General features: G+C 36.5%; 1 protein-coding gene across 4 annotated transcripts in view; it reads left to right on the top strand.

Moving 5' to 3' along the window:
* ACAD11 (acyl-CoA dehydrogenase family member 11) overlaps positions 1-25,691 on the top strand; it is an 88,287-nt gene that overhangs the window by 9,959 nt on the left and 52,637 nt on the right. For all 4 annotated transcript variants that reach the window (XR_009054243.1, XR_009054244.1, XR_009054245.1 and 1 more), the window contains exons 2-8: positions 2,201-2,300; positions 4,333-4,458; positions 5,341-5,502; positions 7,190-7,354; positions 19,310-19,451; positions 20,053-20,174; positions 25,058-25,164. Coding sequence is in view for 1 of the 4 variants with exons in the window: in XM_057738310.1 (XP_057594293.1) it covers positions 2,201-2,300; positions 4,333-4,458; positions 5,341-5,502; positions 7,190-7,354; positions 19,310-19,451; positions 20,053-20,174; positions 25,058-25,164 (924 nt within the window). In the remaining 3 variants the exon portion in view is untranslated. The remainder of the gene's footprint in view (positions 1-2,200; positions 2,301-4,332; positions 4,459-5,340; positions 5,503-7,189; positions 7,355-19,309; positions 19,452-20,052; positions 20,175-25,057; positions 25,165-25,691) is intronic.

The following is a 25,691-nucleotide window of genomic DNA, read 5'->3' as shown; positions in this document are numbered from 1 at the left end:
GCTGTATCTTCAGTAAGAAGCTTTTAGTTTTCCTTTTATATTTCACCTGGGTCATTTACCATCATAAAACGGCAGTGCTTCATATATGACTGCATTATCAAAAATGCATCTAGTCAGGACTTCCTAGGTGGCACAGTGGTTAAGAATCTGCCTGCCAATGCAGGGGACACAGGTTCGATCCCTGCTCCAGGAAGATCCCACATGCCACGGAGCAACTAAGCCCGTGCGCCACTACTATGAGCCTGCGCTTTAGAGCATGTGGGCCACAACTGTTGAGCCCATGTGCTGCAACTGCTGAAGCCCATGCACCTAGAGCCCGTGCTCTGCAACAAGAGAAGCCACGGCAATGAGGAGCCCACACACCACAACTAAAAGAAAGCCCACACACAACAAAAAAGACCCAACACAGCCAATAAAATAAGTAAATAAATAAATTTTTAAAAATGCATCTAGTCAGACATTTGGCATTAAAAAATGTCTTTGTAAGGTTCATTGCAACTTGACTCTTTGAAGCATCACAGATAAATTGTCCCATGTCAAGACAGACAACACAGCTTAAAGTGGTCCCATTTCCTGACCATTGTGGCAATGATCTCCACTTTCCTACACTAAAAGGCACCCACCCAGGATTAGATGGTGCCAAGATGATTGCTGGGGAGGATGGGTCTGGCTTATTGGAGTAAGATGTAGACACTAGAGGTGCTGCTGCATTCAACCTGGACTGCTCTTGTTCTTTGCAAATGGAGTCTGGAGGCCTAGGAAGAAACTTCAGAAAAAATGTTTTTTAACTTTCCCCTGTTACCTGTTACCTCAGGGATTAATTGTTCTGGTTTTTTTTTTTTTTGTGGGAAGACATTCTGGAACCTTTTTGAAACATTGAAAATGTTGAAGTATGTGGGCCGAGCGATGGGATTCAGAATGTCCTGCTTGAGCAGTGGAGGAGCTGAGGGTGCGGGGCGTGGAGACTAATATCACCCTGTTTGGTCCTGAGGGATGGCTGGTTAGCCAAAGACGGGTAAGATTCCTCAGAGGAGGAACAACCTAAGACAGGCACAGCCGCAGAGGGGCCAACAGGGGTGGTGCATAGAGCCTTCCTTATATCACTGTGTTTGGCCCTGGAGGATGACTGTTTAGCCAGAGACGGGTAAGATTCCTCAAGGGAGGAACAACCTAAGACAGGCACAGTCGCAGAGGGGCCAACACGGGTGGGGCACAGACCCTTAATCCTTTTGAGAGAGGTCTCCTGCCCCCAGGGCTGTTTTGCTCTCCACCCCCAGCTCAAATCCACACCTGCTCAACTCAGACCCAGGAAGTAAACAAAGATAATTGCCTCAGTCATGTGAGGCCTTTGATTGTTTATGAGTGTAACCTGAGAATGTTAGCCCACGAACTCAATAAAAGCAACCTGGGATAAGTCAGCAGGGCTCTTGATCCAGAGGTCTTGAGCCCCCCGGTCCCACTTTTCTCTTCAGTCTGTGTCTGTGTCTTCTTCAAGCTTGCGGCACCCGTCACTCACCTCGAGTCGCCGAGCTGGTCTCGGCATTTTTTTTTTTAGTTTAAGCCCTCTCTTTCATGTTGTTGACTTCTTTAAAAGTTGAGTAAATGAAAGTATGGGTTGAATAATTTTGGTGGCTGGAGTGTATTTCCTTAGTCCATGTGAGAATTTCTGTTCATGGGGCAGGGAGAGCCAGTGCCCTGGTGTCTGTGAGTCACCTGGGGCACTATTGCACTTCCTGGACCAGATATCCACTCTAGGACCTTGCTTATCAGAATTCCCATTTTAGAGAGCTGTACTTGGATTTGTCTCTCCAAGGGCAGATAAGGGAACACCAATCCAGCTGTTCCAGCATCTAATTAATTTTCTGACCTGTCACCTACAGTCTCTTCTCCCATCCTTTCTTTGCTTAGATCTAGACATTGTTCTAGAGGCACTTCTGATAAAACTCATGATTTGCAGGCAGGAAGTGAGGTCTTCTCTTCTACCTGTGTAAGTTATAGATTCTCCAGCTGCCACTGTGTTACCATCTGCTATGTATCATCCAAAAGCTCATGTTCTCAGCTACTGGTAGCACTCCTCTTGGCTTTCCAGCATTGAAATGGATTTATTTTCGTTTTGTGTTTTCTTCTGAAATTTCAGCAGGATTTTGGGAAAAGGAAAAAATATATCTTTGTTATTGACCTTTCCTCTAATCTTATCTAGATCAGGACAGTCCAATCCAACCTTTTATCTCCAGAAGGGCTTTCAAGCATACGTACTCAGAAAAAAACCACCTGGTTTGCTTCTTCCTAAAGCACATAAGGTATGGTATACAAATGCAATGATAAATTCCTTGTTGACTAACAAATGCATTTTATACACACAAAACAATTTAAATTGCTTTTAAAAGTAATCTCGCAATTATTAAATATAGAAAATGCATTTTATTTCTTAGATGGAAATGTAACTTGAATTGTATCTTTCCCCCCCTTTTTAGTTTTTATCAAGGATTTGAGTTTTAAATCTAAAGCTGTCTTTAGGCTGTTAATCTTGAGCAATATCTAGTCCTCTTATGGATTTGATTCCTTCCTGTACAATTGGCTAGAAATACAGTCACCCAGTAAATATTTTCAGTGCTACTCATTTATAGATGCTTTGTATTTTGGTTAAATTATGTTTTAAAAAGCACATTATTATGTCTTATAACAATATCTACTCACTGAATACTTTAATATATTTGATATGATGATCCCCTGATCTTTTGGTGATAAAAAGAAATATTTGAATAATCATTTTATAGTATTCTCTAAATATTAGACAGTGAGAATTACATAAGATTTTTATTAAAAACTGACTGTTCAGAAAACAGAGATTATCTATGGATTTTTAGAGAAGAGAACATTAAAAGCATGATGCGTATTTTGAGTATTATTATAAGCATGTGTAACAGGTGTTTCCCAGGCCCAGCTGACCAGAGATGGGCCATTGAAGGGTGGGTTTAATTAATAGTAATGGAAAATACTGTGGAAAATAGTAGTGGAAGCTGACTTCCTTGGTCCCGTATCATATTCCAAGAAAATGAAGTGACTTGGGTGCTTAAGATTGAAAAAGTTTGGTAACTTTTATTAAGCCTCAACACGGCATGGCTAAAGGAGAATCCCCACCTGTAGGGAGAAATTTATGCACCAGTAAACAGCTGGATTTGCCTCTCTTCTTGATAACACCCTACATGTCTAGGAGACATCAGAACATAATATAATGCTTTTAGCCCAAGAATCTGGAGTACTTTTGTTTCAACTTCCTTCATTTTTCCCAAATCTGCATTGGAAAAAAGCAGTGTTCCCACACTGCCATCCACTTTATGACCAGCCTCTACCACCCCGCCCCAACCCGCCCCCACTTCCCAGCACCAGGTGGTTATAAACACTTCTTTCTATAGCTATTGGCACCACTGGCAGCTCTTACCTTGAGTATGGGTTTAGTCACTTCCCTGCTCTAGTTATTGCAGTGGTAGCTGCCTTATCCCTGTTTATACCTGAGCTGCATGGTTTCTTTTCCTTGGAAGTGATCAGCCACCACTGCCTGAGTCTGGGGAAGGGGACTTTGCAGGCAGATGAGTTGGCATCAGAGTTCTGCTGTAAGCTATGTCCCTGGGTCCAGAGTGATAAGCCTGTACATCTGTCCTGGTTGAGGAAGCCCTTTTCTTCTCCTATCCTGTTTGGGCTCCTGCTTCAGTACCAGCTTGCTTCTCATTGCCTACTTACCCAGTAGTTATCTTGAGCTCCACGCAGCCCCAGGTACCAGGAAGGATCCCCACACCCTTGCCTTGGAAACAAGTTCCTCCATTGATCTCCAGAAGGAGTGGGTGCATTTCCTTTCTACCAACACTCTCTGGCCTGTCCCAGCACCCTGTAGTTGACCATGCCCAGACCGTTGGAATAGAGACTTGCCTGAGCCCCCATGGGAGACTGGAGGGGGGGTGGTGGCAGTGGGGAGCAAGAACAAGAGTGAGCCAGCAAGCGGGGAACTGATAAGAAAAAAAAGGGATGTTTTTATGATTGTATCTGTGAAACATTGTGGACAGGAACTGTCGCCTTCATATTATCAGAGTTAGGAGTGAGCCCCATGCGCCTATCCTTTTAGCCTAATTAAATGATCAGTTTTTACTGCTGGCCTAATTTATAATTGTAATCACTGCACTAAGACTACTTTTAAGGAAAATACTAAGGAAATTATTATCCTCTGGATTATTTGTTGATACTACTTTAAAATTAATTTCTAGCCTTAATATTAGCTCACAAGTAATTATTAAATTTCTGTATTTCTGATTTTTAATTATCTGTCATCCTGTTTAGACTGATAGAGAATTTAAAGTCCAGAAAGCTTTGTTTTCAATTGGATTCCCCGTTCCCAAACCTTTATTGTACTGCAGTGATGCTTCTGTCATTGGAACAGAATTTTATGTGATGGAACATGTACAGGTAAATCAACACTTAATTGTACATTTTTGTTGCTTTTATTTTTAATTGTGAAATTAGATGTTAGTAAACGATAGTTTATTAGTCTACATTGTAGGTAGTTAGTTTGCTTTGCAAGGGCTTAAACTTTTTCCTTTTTCTTAAAACAACAGAAATTTATTCTCTCAGTTCTGGAGGCTAGAAGTTTGAAACCAAGGTGCCAGCAAGATTGGTTCTTTATGGAAGTTTTTTGTTTTTTTTTTTAATTATTTTTTTATTGAGATATAGTTGATGTGTAATATTATATGTTATAGGTGTATTACATAGTGATTCACAATTTTTAAAGGTCATACTCCATGTATAGTTATTATAAAATATTGGCTGTATTCCCTGTGTTGTAGTAAGCTTTCATTTTAGTTTGAGCACACACAATTTGGGTGGGATGAAGTAAACTAAGAACATATTTAGTAAGTAGGGCGTAATGGCTTATCCTTCCTCTAGGTGTCAGTAGAGAACTATATGTGGTGGCAATAACTAAACCATCCAGATAGTAGGGAAAAAACTACTCCGAATAGAAAATCAATCCATGAATAACAATAAATCCAAGTTGTTTTAAGTTGGGTTTTTTTGTTTTTGTTTTTTTTGTAAGATGTTACTTGAGAGTATTTTTTGTTCTTTAAGTTCATCTTGGTGTTTCCTAGTATTTGCCCTTTGGCATATATACTCTTATGTTAAATATGTTTCACAAATGCCAGTTTTTCTAGCACATCCTACAAAGAATTGGTTTTGGTTGTAAAACTGTATCCTAATCTTTTTCTGTAGGCAGCAGGGGATGATGATACAGCAAATAGTTGGTATGAAAAGATTTATTATGTTTTAAATTGTCTGTTGTAATTGCTTCCCTAGGGCCGAATCTTCCGTGATTTCACAATTCCTGGAGTTAGCCCAGCAGAACGCTCAGCCATATATGTGGCCATGATAGAAACCTTGGCTCAGTTACATTCCTTGAATATAAAGTCATTGCAGCTGGAAGGATATGGTACAGGTGCTGGGTACTGCAAAAGACAGGTAGTACATCCACACAAAGAGATCCTTTTCTCAAGTTCTTAGAAATAATATACATTATTATTAAAATAAAAACCTATTATTTAATACTTTTCTGAAACTTGGGTATAACTTTAATATCAGCCTTCAGATTGATTTGTTTTAAACATAAAATACTTTTATATTATTAGATCAGATTTTGTTCAGCAAAAGCTTCTGTAACTGACAGCACATACATAAGTGCAAATTTAAAGCTGTTTCTATCTCTAAATTTACCAATATATTTTCTATACAGTTTTCGCTTTTTGAGTTAGTTTAACAGATATTTATTAAGCATGAATGTGTGTTTAATATGTGCTGAATACTGTGTTAAATATCAAGAAAATACAAGGGTGAGTCAAAAATTATCCGCACTCCGGTTATATTAAAACCTATATAAATTCTACAGCCAGAGTGCGGATAATTTTTGACTCATCCTCATAGAAATAAGTTCTTCTCGTAAAGGAACTTATGGTCATTTTTGAGACACCTGTACATGAATCTCATTTACATGAGACTTGAAAATGTTGTAAAAGAGTATGTAATCTGGTAGTAAATTGTTTGGTACTCATAATGAGAGCTGTTCCATTCAGAGGGTAGATATCATTGTGCCCTTTCTTAGGTTGGGGAAAGCTTCCTGGGAAAGATATGTCTTGTACTGTGTATTTAAGGGAGGATAAAATCTAGAGAGATAGGGAAGAGATGATGAGCATTTCAAATCAAAGGAACAACAAGACCAGATACGTATGGGGCTATTTCCCTTTGTACGTATGTCTTTTTGAGGGGGCAAAAGGGAGAGAAACGGGAACTGATGTTTAGAGAATACTCACTGTATGCCAGGTCCCATGCTTGGTGAGTTGTTAGACCTAGTGTTTTTTAATCTTTGTGACAACCCTAATACTTAGGTTATTATTACCCGCATTTTGCAAATGAGGAAACTGAGGTTTGCAGGTATTAAGTAGTATACAAATAAGTGGCTTAGACATAATTTAAACCCAGCTCTCTGTGATTCCAAAGATGAAGATCTTTACTGTACTAAATTGAACAGAGATACCTTAGAAAGTGGGGAGAGAGATATAAGTAGATAAATAATATTTCAGTTACTGAAGGATTTTGAGAATAGATTGACTTATTTGCATTCAGTTCTAAGAACAATTAAAAATCTTTGTATGTTTCATATCTGTAATGTATTTTTGAAGATTCTTTAGAAGATTCTATGGGTAATAAGAAAGGGGATTAAAATGAAAAAGAAAGAACCTCCCTTCATCTTCTAGCCCCCATATTACATTTTTCAAGAATTACTTGTTTCTTGTGATCCTTCCAGAAATTTTCTATGTCTCTTTTTTTGGTATGTAGGTATGTATGTTTGTGTATGTTCTTTTTCTTTTCCTTCCACAAAATAGTTGCTAAATAAAGACTAGAACCCACGTCTCTTGATTCCTAGGCCAGTATTTTTTTTTTCCTGATAAAAGTCTAAGTAAGTTAAATGGAACTAGATGAAAGAGAAACTTAAATGTTGAAGTTTTTAGGCTGATATGAGTATCATGGCATTTGTACTGAGCATTTAAGACTAAAACAAAATTTGATAAAATTGAATTTAGTTTTAGTTTTAGAATTGGTGAATCTTATATTTCACTTTCAGCTTTCATTTTTTTAATTTATATATCTTTAGGTATCAACCTGGACAAAACAATATCAAGCTGCAGCTCATCAGGACATCCCTGCCATGAACCAGCTATCTGACTGGCTAATGAAAAACTTGCCAGATAATGACAACGAAGAAAAGTTGATTCATGGAGATTTCAAACTAGATAACATAGTTTTCCACCCTAAAGAGGTATTGGAATCCATGTTTACAACAAATTGAGTCTGTCTGATTTGGGATACACGTACTAAGCAAGTGTTCCCCCAGAGAGCTGAAGGAGCCCACCCCATCCCCATTCTTTCCCTACATTTAAGACTGTCTTCACCACTCACAACTTGTAGAAGTAAGTCTTGCAGATTTTCTGGCATAGGTATCTGTTTACCTTAAAAGGCTGGGTCTAATACATAATGATATCTGATTTAGTACCTTAAAAGGATTTGGGATTTACAAATCCCATGTTGCTGTTTTCTTCAAAGAAAATTTTCAACTACTAAATATATTTAGCTTATCCATGTTCTTGCTCTTTCTTCTGGTTCATTTTCATTTTATCCCCCTATCTGATGAAGAATTTTTAATTTGATTATTATAAGCTCAGAGAGGACAGAATTCCGAAAGACTTGAGGCTTCAGAAGAATTTGTGTGAACTTAATGTAATCCTGCCCTGTGTAAATGTACACAGTGTAATCTTTTTTTTATATATAAATTTATTTATTTATTTATTTATTTATTTTATTGGCTGTGTTGGGTCTTTTTTTGCTGTGCGCGGGCTTTGTTTTAGTTGTGGTAAGTGGGGGCTACTCTTCATTGTGGTGTGCGGGCTCCTCATTGCCATGGCTTCTCTTGTTGCAGAGCACGGGCTCTAGGCGTGTGGGCTTCAGTAGTTGCAGCACATGGGCTCAATAGTTGTGGCTCACGGGCTCTAAAGCGCAGGCTCAATAGTTGTGGCGCATGGGCTTAGTTGCTCTGCAGCATGTGGGATCTTCCTGGAGCAAGGATCGAACCCATGTCCCCTGCATTGGCAGGCGGATTCTCAACCACTGCGCCACCTAGGAAGCCCCAGTGTAATCTTTATAGAGAGTGCAAACAAATCAAAACTACAACCCTCCTCCACTGAGCATAGTGAGGCCTAGGATTAGAGGAATGTGGTGGGAATAAAGAAAGTACTTCAGTTCCCTTCTCCTTACCTGTGTGCCTTTGGGCTAGACATTTGGCCATTCATATTCTGACACTGGTGTGAATGATTTACAGTTCCCTGAATCTTCCTTCTTAGGGAAGAATTTTCTGGGTTCATTAGTTTTCTCAGAATGCTAAGATGTTTTAGGGTAGAAAGAGCTGTTCTAAATTCATGTGCTAAGCTTCTGGGTTTCATATTCTTTTCATACAGGAAGAGGACAGGAGGAAAATAGCATAAATTGCATTGCTGTCATAATTCAAAGTAGCACTATATCAATTGGAAGTTCAAATGTAATGATGTGAGCACATTCACCATCAAGACAGAAAATTTTTCATAGGAAAGTCAATTTGGGTATTTAAATTATGTATATGTAATTATACGTGTGTGTGTATGTAACTTTTTGTTAATGGCATGGCTGAATTCTGAATTCTAACTTTTTAAAATATGGAGTAGGAAAGTTAAAGGTTGCTAATTTATAACCTGGAAAAAATTATAAAAGCATATACCTTAAAATAGCAGGATCTGGTCTATGTTTTATCTATATCATTTGGGTCATTAATATTTTTGGAGCCTATCTTTGAGTAAGTCAGCATTCTTTATTTATTCTATTAGGTTGGCCTTCTCTTTTTTCCATAAGATGGCTCTAGATGCGCTTAGTTGTCTGTAACTTCATTAGAAACAGTTTTGTTAGATAGTATTGTGATAGCTGTCATATCAGTGTGCATTTTTAAAAAAACTTATAGAAATAGGTGAGTTTTTGTGTAGCCATTTTAATATTGAAGATGGAAGAAAAAAAGTAACATTTTCGGAATACTATGCTTTATTATTTCAAGAAAGGTAAAAACGCAACTGAAACCCAAAAAAAGATTTGTTCAGTGTATGGAGAAGGTGCTGTGACTGATCAAACGTGTCAAAAGTAGTTTGTGAAGTTTCGTGCTGGAGATTTCTCCTTGGACGATGCTCCATGGTCGGGTAGATCAGTTGAGTTGGTAGCGATCAAATCGAGACATTAATTGAGAACAAGCAGCGTTATACCACGTGGGAGATAGCCAACATACTCAAAATATCCAAATCAAGTGTTGAAAATCATTTGCACCAGCTTGGTTATGTTAATTGCTTTGATGTTTGGGTTCCACATAAGTTAAGTGAAAAAAAAACCTTTTTGACTGTCTTTCTGCATGCGGTTCTCTACTTAAAAGTAAAGGCAGCGTTCCGTTTTTAAAACAAATTGTGATTGGCAATGAAAAGTGGATACCGTACAATAATGTGGAAAGGAAGAGACCATGGGGCAAGTGAAATCAACCAATGCCAACCACACCAAAGTCCAGTCTTCATCCAAAGAAGGTGATGTTGTGTATATGGTAGGATTGGAAGGGAGTCCGCTATGATGAGCTCCTTCCAGAAAACCAAACGATTAATTCCAACAAGTAGTGCTCCCAATTAGACCAAATGAAAGCAGCACTTGACAAAAAGCATATAGAATTAGTCAACAGAAGACACATAATCTTCCATCAGGGTAATGCAAGACCACATATTTTTTTGATGACCAGGCAAAAACTGTTACAGTTTCCTGGAAAGTTATGATTCATCCGCCGTATTCACCAGACATTGCACCTTCGGACTTCCATTTATTTCTTTCTTTACAAAATTCTCTTAATGGAAAAAATTTCAATTCCCTGGAAGACTGTAAAAGGCACCTGGAACAGTTCTTTACTCAAGAAGTTAAAATGTTTTGGGAAGACTGAATCATGAAGTTGCCTGAAAAATGGCAGAAGGTGGTGGATCAAAAGGTTGAATACGTTGTTCAGTAAGGTTCTTAGTGAAAATGAAAAATGTGTCTTTTATTTTTACTTAAAAACTAAAGACACTTTTTGGCCAACCCAACATACCTATAGTAATTTTCCATTCATTACTTAAGCAAGGAAGGAAAAATTCAGACCTAAATCTCCTTAGTTATGTGTTGTCTACCAAGATGTTTAAATATGCTGAAATTAAATATTAAATGTGCTGAAAGTAACGGCAGACTACAAGTTCCAAATAGTTATTCCTTTTTTATATTTAATCTCATGTTAGAAAACCATTTCTTATAGCATTAAAGTTGCCAGACAGAAATCATCCTCCTTAAGTTCTGTGGAGGCAATGCTAATTTGTTACATATATCATTATCTTTTTTATGTTTTAGGATTATAAAGTAGCTAGTGAAATGTCTGCTGCTTTATACCCAGTAATCCCATAGTTATTAGTTAAATCAAATTTAATCAATTTCTGTCTCATATAAATATGTGTTGCTAATTTTTCTGAAAGTAACATACAGTTGGCAAAGTACAAGTCAACTAGCATTTATTACCAATTATGTGCTCTGAAACATGGGGTTAGAAGGAAAAACAGCTCTTAATAAGCTCAAAATAGAGATGGAGAGAAAAGATACTCAGGTAACAGCAGAGAACAGTATATACCGATTATAATATAAGTGCTAAAGTATATCATACAATAAAACTAAGAGAGTAGTCAAAGAAGGAAAAGATAATCAATGTGGACTGGCATTAAAAGCTATGAAACTTTAGAATTTAATTCTAGTCAATAGTTTTTTTCCACCTTATTTTTAAAATTTCATAAATAAGTAGGAAATTAGACTATGTTTGTTTTTTCATGAAGACACATCACAAATTGGAAAATCAGTCCCTGGATTATAGGAAGTTGAATGTGTGTATGTGCTCAACTATATATATTCCTAGGGATATGATTGAAAGCTTTTTATTTTTCCTTTGAGGGTAAGGATTATACCTTTAATTAATTTTTTTCTTACTTTTGTCTCAAGTCTATATGGTAGATGCTCAATGAATGAGAGTCTTCTAGACTAAGAGCTCCTATAAAGCAGTAAATGAATCTTATTCATTTATGAGGCAGGTAGTTAACATGTTTCTGAATGAATCTGTGTTAAAAGAATTGATTTTAATTAATCACTATATAACTATTTCCATCTCATTTATTTATGCTTTATTTTTATTCTCTAGCAGTATGACCTTAACCCCTCTCTGTGCCTCAGTTTTTATTGTAACTTTTTATTTTGAAATCATTAAAGACTCACAAGAAGTTGTAAAAATAATAGAGGGGCCTATATGTCCATCATCCAGATTCCCCAAAGAGATCTCACACAACTATAGTATATTATCAAAGCCAGGAAATTGACATTGTGTGACATTGTGTGCCTTTTGAATTGGGAAAAAAAATTTCAGGGTTCCCAAGAAGCTAAAATGAGGTAATTGATATGGAGCAGCTAGCTGGTACCTGGTACAGCTGGTGTTCAACTTATTTTAAGCCTCTTCTTTTCCATTCTTTTACCCTCTGTTTTTGTATTCTACTTTTCTAAGATTGCCTATGAAGCTCTGTTCTTTAGAAGAAATTAGGGCAAAAGTAAATCTTAGGGTAAAAGTAAAAAGTAAATAGGTACTAAAACCTAAACAGTTACCGTAAGGGATGGAATTATAGACTTATAAGTTGTACATTTCTGTAATGTTTAAGGTTTGAGGTTTTATTGGTTTTTTTCCCCCAAACAACAGCATGTTTTATTTTTGTCATCAGAAAACACAACAAATAAGAAAGAAAACAAAAACAAGTTTAGATGATAAACCACCTAGGAATGTGTGTGGTAAGCCAGTAAAGAATTACTAAAGGGAATAACAAAACTAAAACGTATCACTCAGTTTCACAATCCCTAGTTATCTTCTAGTTACTGATATGTAAAGTATTTGAAACATGTTTGAGCAAGTGTTTCAGTAGTACAAAATGATCACTGCAGTGTTGAAAAGAAATTCAGTTTTCCTGGAAAATATTGTTAATTTTCCAGATATAAATCTTACCCATCTAAGTAGAAATGTTTAAGATTTTGGAGTTTAATGTACATATTACGGTTTCAACTGGAAAAATAAATATGTTTAATTAGGAACAGATAAACCCATAGATATTTTACCTGGATTCATTATCAGTAGTCAGATGTATTTAAGATAAATGTAAGTACTCTGGTTCCTCTGAAGTTATCTGCCTTGCAGCCTTTTATATGTTGTCTTACGAAAAAAAAAGATTTGATATGCAAAACAAAACGTATTTTTAGTGGATTTTTCTTTTTAATTCCCCCATTATTTCTAAGATATCAGTGTAGTTGGAGAAAAGCTTAGTTATAAAACTTAATTTTATTGCTAGAAAAGACATGGGGATTAGGTTTTTTCCAATCTTTGTACTTTAGAGATGTTTTTAAATACCCTTAATATGCTCTTTGGTCATAAGGGTTTTAAACTTAGGCCTGCTGACTTCCAATGCTGTATAATTCCTTACACGCTGTACTGCTTCGCATCTGCACTGGAACTGATCGACTTTGGTAACCAAGAAACTGAAACCCTTGTTTTTGAACATGTCCTCACTACCTTCTACTTCTCTTATTTCTTTATACCTCACCTGAGATGCTGCAAATTTGATTGCTCTTACTTTAGAATCCGCGAACCCCTGATGACTTCATTTGAATTCTCACCCTGCCTGGCCCATGTGGGCATTGATCAATCATTTCAAAAACTACCTTCTTTATTATCAGTGAATTAATAATTTTATGACTGTGGATGTGTGTGCAGGTAATGTAAGAATTATAAAGTTTCCTGACCTTAGAATGCTTGTTATTCCAGAATTTCCTCACCTCTTGACTTTATATATAATCTCCAGCCCTGATCTTGGTTCATCATATTTTTGCTGCAGAATGAAGTCATAAAGTCAGGTTAACGGGGTCTGAGACATATTTATGCTGCATAATTTCACCTAGGTTATAACTTCATCTCTTTGTAAAAATCTGTGACATTTTCTTAAAATGACTTTTTCAGATCTTTTCTATTCTTCTCGAACTATCAAGTTACTTTTTACGTGTGGATGCCCGTTCTCACATTTAGACTTGATTCATTTCTGTCCTTTTAGTCACTTTTAAGCACAAACTGCTTTCTAGAGATTACATACCCTTGGAAGTTCTCTTGATGTTGTAGAAGACATTTCAGTTCGCTACACAGTGTCTCCTTCATGCAGACTGATGGGTGACATTTTTCTTAAGCCATTGCCAAGAAAAGTTGTTACTTTTTAAAAAGTCTAGTTGATGTATACAGTATTATGTAAGTTACAGGTGTATAGTATAGTGATTCACAATTTTTAAAGGTTATACTCCATTTGTAGGTTACTGTAAAATATTGGCTATATTCCCTGTGTTGTACAGTGTATTCTTATAGCTTACTTTATACATAATAGTTTGTACCTCTTAACCCCACCTCTATATTGCCCCTCCCCCCTTCCCTCTCCCCATTGATAACCACTAGTTTGTTCTCTAATTCTATGATTCTGTTTCTTTTTTGTTATATTCACTAGTTTATTTTTTACATTCCACATATAAGTGATATCATGGCAGCATTTGTCTTTCTCTGACTTATTTCACTTAGCATAATACCCTCCAAGTCCATGTGTGTTATTACAAATGCCTGAGTAGCATTCCATTGTGTGTGTGTGTGTATGTGTGATATATATATATACACACACGTCTTCTATATCCATTCATCTGTTGATGGACACTTAGGTTGCTTCCGTATCTTGACTATTGTAAATAGTGCTGGTATGAACATTGGATACATGTATCTTTTCAAATTAGTATTTTTGTTTTCTTTGGATGTGTACCCAGGATTGGAATTACTGAGTCATATGATAATTCTGTTTTTAGTTTTTTGGGAAACCTCCATACTGTTTTCCACAGTGGCTGCATGAATTCACATACCCACCAACGTTGTATGAGAGTTCCCTTTTCTCCACATCCTTACCAGCATTTGCGATATGTATTCTTTTTGATGATAGCCATTGTGCCAGGGGTGAGGTGATATCTCGTTGTGGTTTTGATTTGCATTTCCCTGATGGTCAGTGATGTTGAACATCTTTTCATATGCCTGTTGGCCATCTGCATGCCCTCTTTTGAAAAAGTTCTATTCAGGTCTTATACCCATTTTTTAATCAGTTGTTGTTGTTGTTTTTAAATGTTGAGTTGTATGAGCTGTTTATGTATTTTGGATATTAACCCCTTATTGGTCATATCATTTGCAAATATTTTCTCCCATTCAGTAGGTTATCTTCTCATTTTGTTGATGGTTTCCTTTGCTGTGCAAAAGCTTTTAAGTTTAATTAGGTCCTATTTGTTTATTTTTGCTTTTATTTCCTTTGCTTTATGAGACAGATCTAAGAAAATATTGCTACAATTTGTATCAAAGAGTGTTCTGTTTTCCTCTAGGAGTTCTGTTTCCAGTCTTACATTTATGTCTTTAATTTTGAATTTATTTTTGTATATAGTGAGAAAATGTTCTTATTTCATGCTTTTACATGTAGCTGTCTGTCCAATTTTCTCAGCACCAGTTATCAAAGAGACTGTCTTCTCCATTGTATATTCTTGCCTCCTTTGTCATAGATTAATTGACCATAAGTGTGTGGATTTATTTTTGCATTCTCTGTTGTGTTCCATTGATCTGTGTGTCTGTTTTTGTGCCAATTCCATACTGTTTTGATGACTGTAGCTTTGTAGTATAGTCTGAAGTCAGGGAACATGTTTCCTCAATCTCTGTTCTTCTTTCTCAAGATTGTTTTAGCTATCCAGTGTCTTTTGTTTTTCTATAAGTGTATATATGTGTTTGTTTGTTTGTTTGTTTTGGGGGGGGGCGTGCTGAGCAGCTTGTGGGACCAACCAGGGATTGAACTCAGGCCCTCAGCAGTGAAAGAGCAGAGTCCTAACCAGTGGATCACCAGGGAATTCCCTCCATAATTAATTAAGAATTATTTGTTCTAGTTCTGTGTAAAATGCCATTGGTATTTTGATAGGGATTGCATTGAATCTGTAGATTGCCTTTGGTAGTATGGTCATTATAACAATATTAATTCTTACAATCCAAGAACACAGTATATCTTTCCATCTGTTTGTGTCATCTTCATTTTCTTTCGTCAGTGTCTTATAGTTTTCCAAGTGCAGGTATTTTGTTCTTTTTGATGCAATGGTAAATGGGATTGTTTCCTTAATTTCTTTTCCTGATAGTTCATTGTTGGTATATAGAAATGCCACAGATTTCTGTATATTAATTTTGTGTCCTGCAACTTTACCAAATTCATTGATGAGCTCTAGTAGCTTTCTGGTGGCGTCTTTAGGATTTTCTATGTATAGTGTCATGTCATCTGCAAAGAGTGACAGTTTTACTTTTTCGTTTCAAATTTGGATTCCTTTTATTTCTTTTTCTCGTCTGACTGCTTGCAGGGCCAGGGTTTCCAGAGATGGTGTCAGATTGTTGCTGGTAGGGGTTGGGTTTCTGACATAGGGTCTGGGGTGTCCAGAAGCTTGAATTAGCCTGCTAGTGATCAGGGCTGGGGCCAAGCTTGTCCCAGGGCAGGGTCTCTGCCCTGTTGGTGGATGGGCTGGGTCTGTTGGCTGCAGGATTGTGGTTTTCTCGCATCTGGTGCCTGCCCACTGGTAGATGGAGCTGGGTCCTGAGCCCTCTGGTGGGCAGGGCCATGTGCCGAGGCAGTTGTGGGCTTAGGGGGGTCTTAAGGCAGCCTGTCTATTGATGGGTGGGGCTGTGTCCTTGCCCAGTTAGTTGCTTGGCCTGAGGTGTCCCGCACTGGCAACTACAGGCTGTTGTGCCAGAGCAGGGCAGGGTCCTCTGGTTAATAAGTCAGAGGGAGGAGTCCACAATGGTGCCTGCTAACACCAATGTCCATGTGGTAGAAGGAGCTCCCAATAATGGCTGCCACCAGTATCTATGTCCCCAGGGTGAGCTGCAGTTGCCTCAGTGCCTCTCTGGGAGACTCTCCAAGACCTAGGCCTGACCCAGGCTCCTATCAAATTATGGCTTTTATTTTGGGTCCTGGAGCATGTGAGATTTTGTGTGCACCCTTTTAAGAGTGAAGTCTCTATTTCCCCCAATCGTCTGGGACTCCCAAAATTAAGCTCTGCTGGCCTTCAAAGCCAAATGAAATGCTCTGGGGGCTCGTCTTCTTGGTGCAGGACCCCCAGAATGAGGAGTCTCACTTGGGACTCAGATCTCTCACTCCTGAGGGAGAATTTCTGCAGTGTAATTATTCTCCAGTTTGTGGGTCATCCAGCTAGGGGTATGGGACGTGACTACATTGTGAGTCCACCTGTCCTACCCATCTCATTGTGGTTCCTTCTTTATGTCTTTAGTTGTAGAAAATCTTTTCTTGTAGCTTCTGGTCTTTTTTATCAATGATTATTCTGCTTATAGCTGTGATTTTGGTGTGCTCATGAAAGGAAGTGAACTCATTACCTGTGCTATACAATATATCTTTATTGCTTATCTGTTTTATATATAGTAGTTCGTGTTTGTTAATCCCATACCCCTAATTTGTCCCTCCCCCCCCACCTTTGTAACCACAAGTTTGTTTCTGTATCTGTGAGTCTGTTTCTGTTTTGCACTCCTTTGTATTATTTTTTAGATTCCACATGTAAATGATATCATACAGTATTTGTCTTTCTCTGTGTGACTTATTTCACTAAGCATAATATTCTCTAGGTCCATCCATGTTGCTGCAAACGGCAGTATTTCATTCTTTTTTATGGCTGAGTAATATTGCATTGCATATATACCACATCTTCTTAACACAGTCATCTGTTGATGGGCAGTTGGAAGCAACCTAAGTGCAGCTGATTTGTTGTTAATCTACATGTACTATAAACATCGTGACAGATTATGCTTCACACTTTATTTTACCCATAGAAAACTCAGAACAAATTCTGCTGTCGACACTAACAACTATGTATCAATATGACCAGACATTTAATTTTATGTAATAAGCTTACTCTTAGGTTTATCATTTTATTAAAAATTATCTTTTTCCCTGCCCTCTTCATCTACTGTAAGTCCTACTGTATTGCATGTGTTTCTTTCATTTTGAAAAGGTCATATACATACATATTAATAAAATTCAATATGGCAAAAAGCATACCTAAGAAAATAAAACTCAATGTAATCAAGAAAATGAAAAGCTTCAGTTGTGCTGAGGTTTCGAAAAAACTGTCAGAAATCATTTTAAGTTCTTTAGCAGCAAAATGATCTAGTAAATATTCACCTCATCCACTAGGAGTTATGCTGAGCTTTTTCTAGCCCTGTACACAAATAGGAGTAGACAGGATTCTAATAAACTCTTGCTAATTAATTTATACTTATTGATATAATTTGATGAACCATCAGTTTTTCTCACTGGCTATTGTTTTATAGCTTTGTGTAATTACTTTTTAAATGTTTCAGATATCTTGAAACTTAACTCCAGAGAAAATTCCCAATTTTCAATTTAAAAAAAGTAAACATTTATAGTATAATTTAGTGTATCATCTTCTTTTCTTTGGATGTTAAGAGCACAGAAACAAACAGAATGGTATAGAGAAAAATGCATCCAATCCTTTTTTTTAAAGCAAATTTGACAAATCTAGCTAATAGTAACTCATAATTCAATATAACCACAACCATAAAAAGTCTTATTAAGTCAAATCATGGAGGAAGCAGTGATCAATTTTTCCCATAGTCATAATAGTAAATTTCTTATTGCCTGCTATATGACAGGCTCTGTACTTATTCATTGAATAAATACATTTTGGCCACCTACTGTATGCCAGGTACTTCACTAGACACTGGTAAACAAAATGGACATGTTACCTGCCCTATTTCAGCTTCACACTATGTGCAAGAGGTATATGTTATGGCTGCAAAAATTGAGAATCAGGAAGGTTAACTAGCTTGTCCAGAATCATACAGCCAGTAAATGGTAGAGCTAGGATTTGAATACAGGTCTGTGATTCCAAAGACCACACTCTTCCTTGAAGCTCCAATAGTGTGTTCAAGTGTGTGAGAGAAGCAAGAGAGTGCAAGCACGCAGTTATATAAAGGCATGAAACCCAGTAACCTGCATTGCCTAAATGAGCTCTAATGTTTTATCTGGTTTAAATAATCTTGTCTAGATTATTGCTGCAGCCTCCTCATTACCCCCCACCTCTCCAGTCTATTCAAAATATAGCAGCTAGAGTGACCTTAAAATACAAATCCTATCATGTCATTCCTCCCTTACAGAGTCCTCCAATGGAGTGTCTCCTCCCATGTCCCATCCCACCTGCCTCAGTCCGTTGAAGTAACCATGGCCATTGCTCTCAATTTGGTGTATATTCTTTCAACTTTGAGTATTCATTTGTAACCTTTTTATTTAAGCAGAAATAGGATCATACTATACATATCATCCTGCAAATTGCCCTTTCCCCTTGTATTGCAGCTGAATGTCCTGTGTTCTTAACATAAAGATATATACTCCCTTGATACATATTGTTACAAAATAGAATGAGGAAAGCTTTCTGTGTTATTGGTTCCAAATTACACAACTTTTCTATCATGTTGCTATATAATGGTGAATTTTGCATTCATAAAACAAACAGCATCTTTTATAACGATTATATTTTTGTATCTACAGATGAAATAACTGCTTTAAAAAATTACTATTGCCATAAGAGTGTAGTATTTGTTATGTTTTAAGATTCATTATCAGGGCATAGATTCTTAAATTATAAGTAATTGCTAGAATTTCTTCTTTACCATAGTTACTGCCAGTTGAAAATTTTCAGCTGCTTTTGCCTCTGCTCATCAGTAGACACGTTAAGGCAGTGTAAAGTAAAACGCAGAACTAACGGCCAGGGGAGTAATGGAACCAGGGGGCTTGGCTCTATTCAATCAAGGCTGTTAAAATTAGTTATTTTACAACTGACATGTGCCACTGTGGGTAAAGACTGCAAACTACAGCCTCACATTTGCTTTTGGTGGGAAATATGATTTTCAGTATATTCTGTGAGTATTTTGTTTATTTCCTTATTTTACTTGTTTTGGATTTAATGTACTAATCTAAAACCTTTTTGTTTTTAATTACAGTCTCGAGTTGTAGCTGTACTGGATTGGGAGCTTTCAACCATTGGTCATCCTTTGTTAGACTTGGCTTATGTCTCCATGTTCTGTTTTTGGCCAAGGACCATTCCAATGTTAAATCGAAGTCCTCATTTGCAAGAAAACATAGGTATGAAAATATAATGTTGACTAAATTGCTATTAATATAAAATTATCTTTATTTTTCTTTATAATTAAAAAAAGGATTATATTGCAATACGAGATTAATATCTTCTGTTTCTTCAAATGTTTTAAATCATTTTATTCTTTATTGATTTTTTTGAATGCAGCATTCCACTTTTAGTAATTTGTGACAAAATAAAATCATTTGAGTATAATATTCTTTTGGAAATCAACGTATAGAGCATGTTTTGTTATGTGGATTAGTGGCTTTTATATTTATGTAATGACTTTTTTTTTTAATTTTTTTTAATTTTATTTATTTATTATTTTTGGGGGGGTACACCAAGTTCAATCATCTGTTTTTATACACATATCCCCGTATTCCCTCCCTCCCTCGAGGCCCCCCCACCCTCCCCGTCCCAGTCCTCTAAGTCATCTTCCATCCTCGAGTTGAACTGCCTTTGTTATACAACAGCTTCCCACTGGCTATCTGTTTTACAGTTGGTAGTATATATATGTCTGTGCTACTCTCTTGCTTGTAATATGACATTTTAAAATATTCACCATGACATTTTTATTAAAGCTTACAGTATGTACTGTTTTTACAGGGATACCATCAATGGAAGAATTGATTTCAATATATTGCCGCTGCAGGGAAATTAATTCTGATCTTCCTAACTGGAATTTCTTTCTTGCCCTTTCATATTTTAAAATTGCTGGAATAGCACAGGTAATTAATTTTTTAATATGTGTTTCACTATTACTTATCGATGTACTATTGACAATATTTTTGGTCTTCGGCGGTTTTAGATTCTTTTTTTTTTTTTTTTCTTTTTTGGCCACATCTTCGCTTGGCTTGTGGGATCTTAGTTCCCCTACCAGAGATTGAACCCAGGCCCCCTGCAGTGGAAGCACAGAGTCCTAACCACTGGGCCTTCAGGGGATTCCCTTACATTCTTATCTTTAGATCAGTTTATTTTCCATAATAACAAATACCAGACATGGATAAAATATAAATCCAGAGTTTACAGAATAGGAATTTGGCAAGGGAAAAAGTTGAATAGCAAGATGTGGTATCAATTTTTGGTGTAAGAAACCAAAAAGATGGAGGAAGGGAGAGAGAAAAACATAATGACAAAAAAAGAAAAAAAAGCATGTGAGAATTGGTTATTTCCTGAATATCCAGTGCAAGAAAGAACTAAACTCTTTTTTCTTTTCTTTTTTTTTTTTAATTTAATTTATTTATTTATTATTTTTTTGGGGTGTACACCAAGTTCAATCATCTGTTATTATACACATATCCCCATATTCCCTCCCTCCCTCGACTCCCCCCCCACCCTCCCTCGAGTCCCCCCCCACTCTCCCCGTCCCAGTCCTCTAAGGCATCTTCCATCCTCGAGTTGAACTCCCTTTGTTATACAGCAACCTCCCACTGGCTATCTATTTTACACTTGGTAGTATATATATGTCTGTACTACTCTCTCGCTTTGTCTCAGCTTCCCCTTCACCCCTCGCCCCCTCCCAAACCTCGAGTTCTCCAGTCCATTCTCTGCATCTGCGTCCTCATTCTTGTCACTGAGTTCATCAGTACCATTTTTAGATTCCGTATATGTGAGTTAGCATACAATATTTGTCTTTCTCTTTCTGACTTACTTCATTCTGTATGACAGACTCTAGGTCTATCCACCTCATGGCATATAGCTCCAAATCATCCCTTTTTATAGCTGAGTAATATTCCATTGTATATATATGCCACATCTTCTTTATCCATTCATTTGTTTATGGGCATTTAGGTTGTTTCCATATCCTGGCTATTGTAAATAGTGCTGCAGTAAACATTATGGTACATGTTTCTTTTGGGATTATGGTTTTCTTTGGGTATATGCCCAGGAGTGGGATTACTGGATCATATGGTAGTTCTATTTGCAGTTTTTTAAGGAACCTCCAAATTGTTTTCCATAGTGGCTGTACCAACTTACATTCCCACCAACAGTGTAGGAGAGTTCCCTTTTCTCCACACCCTCTCCAACATTTGTTGTTTCCAGACTTTGTGATGATGGCCATTCTGATTGGTGTGAGGTGATACCTCATTGTGGCTTTGACTTGCATTTCTCTGATGATGAGTGATGTTGAGCATCTTTCCATGTGTTTGTTGGCCATCTGTATGTCTTCTTTGGAGAAATGTCTATTTAGGTCTTCTGCCCATTTGTGAATTGGGTTATTTGCTTTTTTCATATTAAGCTGCTTGTATATTTTGGAGGTTAATCCTTTGTCCATTGTTTCATAGGCAACTATTTTTTCCCACTCTGAGGGTTGCCTTCTAGTATTGTTTATGGTTTCCTTCGCTGTGCAAAAGCTTTTAAGTTTCATGAGGTCCCATTTGTTTATTCTTTTTTTTTTTTTTTTGGCACACGGGTTTAGTTGCTCCGTGGCATGTGGGATCTTCCTGGAGTAGGGATCGAACCCATGTCCTCTGCATTGGCAGGCGGATTCTCAACCACTGCACCACCTAGGAAGCCCCCATTTGTTTATTCTTGATTTTATTTCCATGATTCTAGGAGGTGGGTCCAAAAGGATGTTGCTTTGATGGATGTCATAGAGTGTTCTGCCTATGTTTTCCTCGAGGAGTTTTATAGTGTCTGGCCTTACATGTAGGTCTTTAATCCATTTGGAGTTTATTTTTGTGTATGGTGTTAGGAAATGTTCTAATTTCATTCTTTTACATGTAGCTGTCCAATTTTCCCAGCACCACTTATTGAAGAGGCTGTCTTTTTTCCATTGTATGTTCGTGCCTCCTTTGTCAAAGATAAGGTGCCCATATGTGTTTGGGCTTACTTGTGAGTTCTCTATTCTATTCCATTGATCTTCCTTTCTATTTTTGTGCCAGTACCATACTGTCTTGATCACTATGGCCTTGTAGTATAGTTTGAAGTCAGGAAGCCTGATTCCACCAACTCCATTTTTCCTCCTCAAGATTGCTTTGGCTCTTTGGGGTCTTTTGCGTTTCCATACAAATCATAAGATTTCTTGCTCTAGTTCTATGAAAAATGCCATTGGTAATTTGATCGGGATTGCATTGAATCTGTAAATTGCTTTGGGTAGTACAGTCATTTTCACGATGTTGATTCTTCCATTCCAAGAACATGGTATGTCCCTCCATCTGTTTGTGTCGTCTTTGATTTCTTTCATCAGTGTCTTCAAGTTTTCTGCATACAGATCTTTTGCCTCCTTAGGCAGGTTTATTCCTAGGTATTTTATTCTTTTGGTTGCAATGGTGAATGGGAGAGTTTCCTTAATTTCTCTTTCTGCTCTTCCGTTGTTAGTGTATAGGAATGCAAGAGATTTCTGTGCATTAATTTTGTATCCTGCTACTTTACTAAACTCATCAATTAGTGCTAGCAGTTTTCTGGTAGAGTCTTTAGGGTTTTCTATATATAATATCATGTCATCTGCAAAGAGTGACAATTTTACTTCTTTTCCAATTTGGATTCCTTTTATTTTTCTTCCCTGATTGGTGTGGCTAAAACTTCCAAAACTATGTTGAATAATAGTGGTGAGAGTGGACACCCTTGTCTTGTTCCTGTTCTTAGAGGGAATTCTTTCAGTTTTTCCCCATTGAGAATGATGTTGGCTTTTGGTTTTTCATATATGGCTTTTATTATGTTGAGGTAATTTCCTTCTATGCCCATTTTCTGGAGAGTTTTTATCATAAATGGATGTTGAACTTTGTCAAAAGCTTTTTCTGCATCTATTGAGATGATCATATGGTTTTTGTCCTTCAGTTTGTTGATATGATGTATCACATTGATTTGTGTATATTGAAGAATCCTTGAGATCCCAGGGATAAACCCCACTTGATCATGGTGTATGACTTTTTTAATGTGCTGTTGGATTCTGTTAGCTAGTATTTTGTTGAGGATTTTTGCATCTATATTCATCAGTGATATTGGTCTGTAATTTTATTTTTTTGTGACATCTTTACCTGGTTTTGGTATCAGGGTGATGGTAGCCTCGTAGAATGAGTTTGCGAGTGTTCCTCCTTCTGCAATATTTTGGAAGAGTTTGAGAAGGATAGGTGTTAACTCTTCTCTAAATGTTTGATAGAATTCACCCATGAATCCATCTGGTCCTGGGCTTTTGTGTGTTGGGAGATTTTTAATCACTGCCTCAACTTCTGTACTGGTGATTGGTCTAGAACTAAACTCCTTATATAATATCTGACTCAGATTATGAGTCCATATTAATCAGGGCTGATGATGGGGAAAGAATTATCATTGTATTTCGCAAAGCCTGGCACAGTACCTAGCATAAAGAAGCCTCTTAGTTATGTTTTTGAGTGAATAGATAAGCAAAATTGTCCATTTTCCATTTTCTAATAATGTGATAGTTATGTGATAAGTTTTGAGACAAAATTCAATATAAGTTCAGTTTTTTTAATTTATAGTTTCATCTAAACAAATGCATTCTTCATTATACTAACCTAGTTTCCTTATACTTTGAGTCTTAGTTTATTTAAGAAACTGAGATGCTTCATCACTGGCAGGCAGTTAGGACATGGAAGAAGAACAAGTAAATAAGAGATTTTAGAAACAAAAAAGAATGGGAAAAGAAGAATTCAGGAAAATTATGGTTATTTTTTCCTGTCCTCAGACTTCCTGCTGTCTTCCAATAACTGAAATGTCTTCTACAAAATAGTTGTATTACATCTCATCCTGTAATTTAGAATCATATAATCATCTTAGTTAATCATATTGATTGGATGGGCTTCTCAAAATAGAGTTTATGGTATGTTTCTATAGCTGTCAGTTTCCAAAGTGAGTTACCAGATGGGCTTTGAATTTAAAATGGATTTTCATTTCAAATAAAAGCTTGACATGGTTTCTAATTGAAATTAATATGTATGTCATAAACTATATAGTAGTAGCCTTAGAGATAAACATACACATCCCATTCTAACTAGAAATATGAAATTGGAAATGATGAAAAGACTGTTACAGTGTTTTATTGTACAAAGAATTATATAAAGAAATAAACTAATGAAATTCAGTCGATTGTGTTTGGGGCAGGAAACAGTATTGTATGAAACAGAGTATGTTGGAGAACATGGAGAATTAAAGAAAAACAGATGGGCATTCAACTAACACTGTTCAAAGGAGAATAGTTTCACCTAAATTAGGGGTCCAAAAAATGAGATAAAATATTCTTAGAAGTCATCTCATCGCCTTGTCTTTGGTTTTATAGTTTTTAATTTTATTTTGGTTTCTTTAGATTTTTTTTCTCCACTATGAAGGGATTGAGTAGTGATCTAAAGAGGTGATATAATTTGTCAATTTGGTATCTTTAGTAACTGCTAAACATTTTAAAGTTTGGTTTGATTTCCAGATATAAGTCTGTTATGATGAGACTATGTTAGCCAAATGATACAAGTGTAATTCTTTAATTTGGAGTGGTATGATTATTCATGTATGTAAATTAATAGAATTGATAGTCTGATTTCTATCTTAGTACCTTGTAAGTTTAGTGATTCACATAACCGGGAAACTGTGGAAAGACTGGATAGCTGAAGAATAGTTTTCAATGAATTTTAATCACTTTATGTTAATTTACTTACAGGGAGTATATAGTAGATATCTTCTGGGAAATAGTGCATCTGAAAGTAGCTTTCAGTTTGCCAGTGTTGTGCAACCTCTGGCAGAAACTGGATTACAACTCTCAAAAAGGTAAGCAAAATATAGATTCCATGGCTTACTTAAATTAGAGCCTTTATTAGGTCTGTGAATGTCATAAACTTTAGGGGGATAGAGATTATTATTATTGCTTACAAACACCAGAATTGCTGCTGTCAATCGTGGTAGTTTTGTGGGTTTTTTTAGTAAATCTCTTTTATGCTTGAAAATAAATTGATCTCAGATATAAAGAAAATGCCCATTTAATGATTAAAAAGGTTTTTTTTTTTTGCCAATTTGAGTGTATAAACTTTTAAGGATATTGATAAAATTCTCAAATGTTTCCTTCTAATGTTTAAGTTACTTACATATAACGATTTAAAGTTATGTATTATATAATATGATTTATCAAGTTTAGAAATGTTGCTCTCTTCCACCATGACGTTGCATGAAACTGTATTCCGATATTTCATAAGCATCTTTGAAATTCATATCTCTATTAGTGGAGCACTTCTGAGGCATCTAGTACACTTTTTCCAACCACACTCCCCTCAAACAGGTGTGATGGGGGAGAGAAATAA

The sequence above is a fragment of the Hippopotamus amphibius genome, chromosome 6 (assembly GCF_030028045.1).
Source record: "Hippopotamus amphibius kiboko isolate mHipAmp2 chromosome 6, mHipAmp2.hap2, whole genome shotgun sequence".
NCBI lineage: Eukaryota > Metazoa > Chordata > Mammalia > Artiodactyla > Hippopotamidae > Hippopotamus > Hippopotamus amphibius.
The sequence above is the reverse complement of the archived record's forward strand: the minus strand, read 5'-3'. Positions and strand labels throughout refer to the sequence as shown.